The 7506-nt window shown below is 39.0% G+C and overlaps 2 protein-coding genes across 2 annotated transcripts; both read left to right on the top strand.

Annotated features, from left to right (window-relative positions):
• The first annotated feature begins 487 nt into the window (after positions 1–487).
• SARC_03433 (diphthine synthase) lies at positions 488–3981 on the top strand. Its single transcript, XM_014302780.1, has 6 exons — positions 488–618; positions 1375–1545; positions 2143–2201; positions 2366–2500; positions 3286–3341; positions 3694–3981. The coding sequence occupies exons 1-6, from the start codon at positions 536–538 to the stop codon at positions 3796–3798; spliced, it is 609 nt and encodes a 202-aa protein (XP_014158255.1). The 5' UTR covers positions 488–535; the 3' UTR covers positions 3799–3981.
• Positions 3982–5708: 1727 nt separating this feature from the next.
• SARC_03432 (hypothetical protein) lies at positions 5709–7335 on the top strand. Its single transcript, XM_014302779.1, has one exon. It carries the CDS (start codon positions 5838–5840, stop codon positions 6792–6794), a length of 957 nt encoding a protein of 318 aa, XP_014158254.1. The 5' UTR covers positions 5709–5837; the 3' UTR covers positions 6795–7335.
• The last annotated feature ends 171 nt before the right edge of the window (positions 7336–7506 follow it).

The following is a 7506-nucleotide window of genomic DNA, read 5'->3' as shown; positions in this document are numbered from 1 at the left end:
ACATACATACATACATACATACATACACACATACATACATACATACATACATACATACATACATACATACATACATATATACATACAAACAAACATACATACATACAAACTCGCATACATACATACATACATATATACATACATACATACATACATACATACATGCATACATTCATACATGCATACCTACATACATATATAGATGAGTACATTCGTGATAAGTGCTTCAAATTATCATGCTGCCGAACGAGCGCATCGATACAAGATCGTTGTCGTTCAGCATTGCTTCTGGCCCTCGTTTTTCGTTAAAGCGTGTATTTAAATTATCGTACATCATACGTGCGCGGTCATAAGTCGATGATTTTATATGTTTTCATTTCTTTTTGGCATGGGTCATCGTAATATATTTGCGTCGTATACTGATGTCTTGAAAACTTCTGCATCTTGGAATTAACGTCGACTACCTACATACCCTTGCCTTTGTTCCAGGCTTGAAGAGTTCTATGGACGTGAGGTGATTGTTGCTGACAGAGAAATGGTGGAACAAGGTGCCGATGAGATGCTCGCAGGGCCCAACGATGATGACATAGCCATTCTAGTGGTGGGAGATCCGTTTGGGTGTGTTTTCTTTGCCTTTGCACATTTTATAGATGCATGCTATTGTCATAGTCCAAGTTTTGACCTAGCTCGCATATAACTTTATGTTTGGCTATTTTGAAGGCTTAGTTACTAATCGGCGCTCAGAATGAGCAGCGCTACCCCATTGACATATCTCTGTTTGTTGTTGGTACACTTTTATGTATAATCGATTTATGCCTTTCCAAACATTGGCATGTATATATCACGAAATAAACGTTTTTTGATTCAATGTCTGTGCCACTGTCTCTTCTGTTGTAAATTGGAGACATCCGGGACCAAGCACGCTTTTGCAAAATTTATATCGCGCAGAATAATTATGATAAATCAAACGTTGGTAACATCTACACATTATCGTGCAGACGCGCTGTGCGAGCTGATCAAAATCAAATATGTCATTGTTTTGCAAGTATCATGCACAGGGCGTAGGATAGTTACGGTTAATTTAGACGGAGATGGCGTTTCTATTGGTCAGGGATGCAGACGTTCTCACACTCAGCGCTAATTATGCTACACATAAAGTACATCAACACCCTGTGCTGATATGCACTGTTATTTGATCTCCGCTACGGAATATTGAGGCAGTTTGCGTAGGAGTACATCGATTTTGTAGTAAAAAATCGTGTTCATCCTTCAATGCTTTCTTTTATAATTTGCTTACTACGTGGAACCCATTTAAATCGCTACGCTATGCGATAAGCTCAAATCGCCGAACTGATCGCCTGTACACTTTCACAGTGCCACTACACACTCAGACTTAATGCTACGCGCAAAGGAGAAGGGAATGGGAGTGGAAGTCATACACAATGTGTCCATCATGAATGCCGTTGGCTGCTGTGGTTTGCAACTGTACTCGTATGGAGAGACCGTGTCGATATGCTTCTTTACAGACGAGTGGAAACCAGACAGGTGTGTGTGAATTACTTGGAATTTGGCTTGTTATAGTTTGCTTTGTACCAAGTAGGTTGGTCTGTTGGATAATTCTTACACCTTAGTCTGCATAGTTGGAAAAGTGTATGGTGTTCGCGACTTGCTGAAGCTTTGATGCAAATAGTGCAATTTTTGACGAATAATATCAAGAATTGACGAGAACTCATATTATCTAAAACGTGGTTTAGAAGGCACGGCTATTCTTTACTCACACAGAATATACTAGCTGTGGTTGCGGCCCAAAAATTCGTATCAGAAATGATCAACATCACATTTTGGTAGTGTTTCACACACGTGTATTTCACTTCAAGGGAGCGATGCGTAGGCAAATTTACCTAACATCGAAGTGTGCTTCGAATAAACGAAGAGAGATTATAGAATAAATTGTTGCAGCGAGGTGCTCGAGTGGCGTGTGACTGATGTGCGTGAATTGAGGGTATTAAGTACGCGATTAGATCAGTGTTCTTTATATGGTCTTTGTCGACTTGTCACACACCGCAAGCTGTGCGATCTAATTATCCGTGCAATATTATCTGACAAATTTGTATTTGTAATTTCCACCGTGTATCGCTATAGCTTCTACGCGAAAATCCGAGAAAATAGGAAAAGGGGACTACACACTCTCTGCTTGTTAGGTATGTGAACAAGGCTGCTTGATATAGATACAATGTATTGCGCTAACGAGCCCGTTCTTTCATATACTTGTAACGGATGAAGATTTGTAAGACAGGTCAACTTGATATCTAATATTGTGAAAGTGCGAAGTCAATTTATGATCACATCGCTTTGTCATATTCAGATATCAAAGTTAAAGAAATGACCGTGGAAGAGATGATGAAAGGCAAATACGGAAAGTTCCAGCCCCCGCGTTATATGACAGTGAATCAATGTATAGAACAACTCATGGAGATCGAAGAAATACGTAATGAAGGCGGTACGTGATTCAATTTGAAAAAATCGACATTATCGATATGTTTGTTCCCAATCATGTGCTGTGGAATGTATTGTATGCTTGCGGCTAGCCGGACTTAAGCTAGCTATCTGGTAGTATGAAGTGCTGCCTGCTTGTAAATGTGTTCGAGTAAATACGGTGCAAATACATTGCATCAGTCTGATTGTATAGAAGGAAATAATAGAAATAATTATAAGGGTGAGATTTTGAGCATAAGTTGCTGTGGTTCAGTCATTCGTTCGTGCTTGCACATCAACCCATGCACCGGCCAAATGTATATTCGTATATATGCCGGTTATTGCCTATGTTTGCGTACGCAAATGTACATGTTTGCCTTCTACATTTTGTCTATTATTTTCCACATTGTGTCAAATACTAAAGATCAATGCTGGCTCTGGTGTTTCCAAATATAGACGGTGTATCTCAATCAATTTGAATACTATGTTCTGAAGCTCGGATAGATAAACATGTCTTTAGCCACATATAGAATTAGCCACAAATCTATATACTGTAACCAATAGAAGCGATACTCTGCACATTCATTGTGAATTATTGTGGAAATTATCAATGTGTTTCATTTGGTTTGCTGATGTGATTTTACCCAGCATCTACGTTTCCTTACACCTGTGCGCGTTTGTACGTTTGAAACCAATCCAAAACTAATGGTACAGTTACTCGACGGATTAGTATACTTTCCATTCGAATTTAGCTTGCACTCAAGTGCCGTACTGATCGATAATGTATTGATACTCTCCACAACAATCCAGTTTATGACTGGGATACCGTTTGCGTAGGACTCGCACGTGTCGGGCAACCCACACAGGTATGTATAAAAATTACACGTGGACACGAATCTTGCACATGACACTTCTTGATGCGCCCAAGAGAGGAGTGTGCCCTCATTGAAAAAGTGTTTTATATATAAATAGCTTTACGACATATCAAGTCGCCTGCATTAGACAGTAAACATTAGACATCGTACTGTACATCTATGTGACTTGCTCCACGAACGTTGACGGCCAATCTTCTAGAAAGACATCGCATTTGAGTTACCGTATCATGCTTGGCAAACTTCTTTCATAGTAAGAGTGTCGAGCATAGCTGCGAGTGCGAGAATACTGTGCCGATACATGTGTTTCTTACTTCTGAGAATGACCTGTTTCTTAATCACTCAGACATTGAAAGCCGGAACTATGCGAGAGCTCTTGAACGAGGACTTTGGTGGGCCACTGCACTCTTTTGTTATTGCTGGCGATTGCCACTTTTTTAGAGACAGATAATCTGAAACAATTTGCTGTCAACGAAGATTCGCTCAACAATCTATCGAAACAGTAAATCTACGGGGGGAAACAGCGGTGAATATGTCTTTTCAAAAAACAAACAAACCAAAATACAAAACTTATGCTTTCTAAAACATTTCGAGCAAATATAGAAATAAATACGTGTACAATTGTACATACGTACAAAGCACGTTTTTTTGTATAAAAAAAAAGCACGTTCGTAGTGGCGAGGTCAGCGTTGAGTATATATATATATTGTTTTTAAAAACTATAAAAGAAAATTATAAGTCGCAGAACTTTATTTTCTTTTAAAACAATATATATAAAAATAGCACTGTAAAGTGTAAAGTCAAAAGTGAAAAGTGAACACTAAATACATATTTGTTATTTATTTCTTATTTTAAGGTATTGGTGCAGTTGCTTCTTTTTTTTAAAACAAAAAGTACAGCCCCACACAAGATGGGCCCCCCAGGTACTCAGAGTCCAGGCCCCAAGGCTTAAGCCCTAAGGGCCCCCTTAAAAAGGCCGGTCCAAAGGCTGCTTTCCGCGCATCAGTCCCTAGAAGTACATCTGTGACGGCTTGCGCTTTGCCGGGTCTTCGTTCATGATTTTCCTCTTTATATTTTCTTTTCATAAAACAATGTATAAATAAGGCTGAACTTCTTTTTTTAAAGTCCTATTGAGTGAAGAGTGAAGAGTGAGGAAGCTTTTGGAGTCACTGTAGTGTGAACTGTGAACACTAAACACTGAACCTACTGTGAATTGTGAAGTGATCAAGATTCAAGAAGTGAAGCCTTGAAAATTGAACAATTGAATCTTGAAAGCTCCCTCCATTTTAATATTTAAAAAAATATGATATTATTTTCTATAAATAGAACAAAAAACAATCTTCTCTCTTAATATCAACTCTCAGAGACTCAGAGAGTCAGAGTCTCAAGGTAAACATTTAAAAAAGTTAAAATATTTTTTAGTGTCTAATCATAGCCTTCTATTTTTAAAATTGAACACAAACTCGAATTATACTATATAATTTAATATTTTTTAATTTTTGGCTTTTTGCTTTTTCAAGATTGAAAAAAAAGGTACGGTAAAGTACCTGAGAACTCGTAGAGACAAAGACTGAAAGACTGAAAGAAAGAGAGGGAGAGAAAGAGAGAGTATATTTTTAAATAGACAGTCAAGACTACTCAGGAGACAGCCACTCTTTAAGGTTTTAGGGTTTATTCATACTCTCTACTCTACTATTAGTAGTGACTGTGAGTCTGTGGCTGACTATATATATATATGTTTTGTTTTAAATACATACATATTGAGTCATAGAATGACACTAAATATATATGTATTTTTCTGACCAGATTTCAAAGACATATATTTTTAAAAATAGTCACCATGTCTTGGCCTCTCCGTCATGTCAAATACCAATGTAGCGACGTATGTATATAAATATATAGTTTCCGAAGGTCTCATAGAGAAGTTCTGTATTTTTATAAAAACAATACATACTGTAGGTCACCACTCTGCTCTTAGAGTAAATAATGTAGAAAACAATTTATGTGTTTTAGTTGTTTTGTTAAAAAAACGTTTACATCACTCATGCCTTGGGCTTGGGCGGTTGGGCCTTGGAGTCGTGGGACGTGGACTTGTGGCCGTGGGACTGGAGTCTGGGCTCTCGAGTCTCGTCGAGTCTCGACTCATGGCTCATATATTATCATTTCCTTGAACCTCACAAACCATAATCATACTCATTAGGTTTGGTAGTCAAACCCACATTAGGTTTACGTGTAGAGGTTATCAAAAACTCAATAATGGTGGTGAGCGTAGCGGATCAGAGAGGTTTTGTTTTAAAAGAGAGTTTAACATTCCTGTGTGTGCTCGTAGGAATGGCATCGTGTGCTGGTTTGGTTCACTACACCCGAGCGGCCGACTATATACTCAATATATATGTACAAGACTTCAAACCATATAAAAATACAGATACAGCGGACTTCACATTTTGCAAAGCACATAGCAAAGTACTTAGTAGACGAGATGGTTACGGGATGGATCAACTGCCAGGTGATTGGTCAGTCACGACGAATGACTACCTACCATACAATACACGACAGTGCGGGAACTTGGAAGAACTTACGTCTGCCATTAAGAACGGTGAACGTGTTTGGTTGAATGATAGTCTACAAGATGCGCCAGATATGGTTAAAGCAGTTGAATCGTCCTATTTCAAGCCTGCAAATTGCGATATACCATATATCCAGGAAAGAAGTGATATATGCGGTATACTCGCAAAATATTCTAGCGTAGCCCTGTTGGGAGACTCATTGACAAGGCATCTCACCCAAGCACTTATGATTCAGATGACTGATGATTACGTTGCCGGCGGTACAGTTGTTAAAACTTCGGCAGCACAACTGCATTGTAAGTGTGATGGCCTATTCAGCGAGAATGCAATGTGTCGAGGTAGAAATGCAATAGATCTCTACGACTTGTTCCATGAAGTCTGTTCGGATGTACAGCCACTGTCTCGGTTTGATTTTATGGGCGCATCCGCTGATGGACATCCTCGGCGACGTGTCAAAGCTCACGCCGACCGTATTGTCTGCCCAGACGATGATACAAGGCCAGTCTTGATACAGTTGCAGGGCGGATTGCACGTAAAATCTAGCGCCAAGCGAACGATTAGCGAGATAATTCAACCTCTCTTAGAAAATCCGAAATTTAAAAAGTGTCAAGAGAAGGGCAAAGTTCGTTTGATATGGCACGCAGGATCTGCACAATCCCGTGTATTGGATAAGAAGTATCCACATCAGAGTCGGGAGAACTATCTCGAGTTCAACAAGAAGATAGACGAATATCTGACTGAAAATCAAGTTAATGTAACTATACTGGATTGGTGGAAATTGAGCGAAAATGCCCAAATGTCAGACGGTGTACATTACTTGCAGGATGTGAATGTGATGAAATCGAATCACTTTCTGACCGTTGCTTCCATGCTTGCGTGATGTTTTAAAGCTAGTAATCGTCAAGCATCAATCAATTTGCAACTTTTTTCTTCCACCTTGAGGTGGATTAAGCTTCTTTCGTTCGCCTACCAATGTCGCACATCGCAACTCCGGTTTCACGGCGCTGCATACAACCAGTAAGGGCTAATCACGCAATTATTCTGCCCGAGTACCTGAGAGAGTATAATCGATATTACCAGGGGATAAGGGCAGCTTGGAAAGTAGACAGCGGTCGTATCGTCAATGGAGGAATTTAAACCGTGTTGATCTGAAAAGTCGGAAAACAATACAATTTATGCATTCATCTTTCAAACAGATTTGGTAAAATGAATGCATGCCAACCTAACACTACAGCTATTGATAGAAACAAGAGAGTACTACCTGCTCTAGAGCACAATGAGGTTAAGTTGAATTTGTATATGCTTATTATTATCCTTATACAACGATTCGGAATAGTCAATTTATGCCCTCAATATTAGAATACAGAACAAGAATAAAAAAAGGCAATATGCGATCGATGGAATTGAGTCATCAACAAAATGGGCAATATCCAATCGATTAAAGTTCCATTTGAACCAAATCTGCATAACCCACAAAACGTTTCCAAAGGAACGAACGCAACAATATCGGGGATATTCTTGTCGTCTCTAATAACCGTATGTGGATCCGAACAAACCAAATACGCATAATTCACAGATACATATACATGTTA

The sequence above is a fragment of the Sphaeroforma arctica genome (assembly GCF_001186125.1).
Source record: "Sphaeroforma arctica JP610 unplaced genomic scaffold supercont1.174, whole genome shotgun sequence".
Classification (NCBI taxonomy): Eukaryota; class Ichthyosporea; order Ichthyophonida; genus Sphaeroforma; species Sphaeroforma arctica.
This window is presented reverse-complemented; position numbering and strand designations above follow the sequence as displayed.

Bases quoted from the DNA above. Each gene is read 5' to 3' on its own strand.
- SARC_03432 (XM_014302779.1), top strand. From the start codon at position 5,838: ATGGATCAACTGCCAGGTGATTGGTCAGTCACGACGAATGACTACCTA.
- SARC_03433 (XM_014302780.1), top strand. From the start codon at position 536: ATGGTGGAACAAGGTGCCGATGAGATGCTCGCAGGGCCCAACGATGAT. The intron at 619-1,374 runs GTGTGTTTTCTT...ACACTTTCACAG, and splicing joins GTGGTGGGAGATCCGTTTGG to TGCCACTACACACTCAGACT. The intron at 2,202-2,365 runs GTATGTGAACAA...TGTCATATTCAG, and splicing joins ACACACTCTCTGCTTGTTAG to ATATCAAAGTTAAAGAAATG.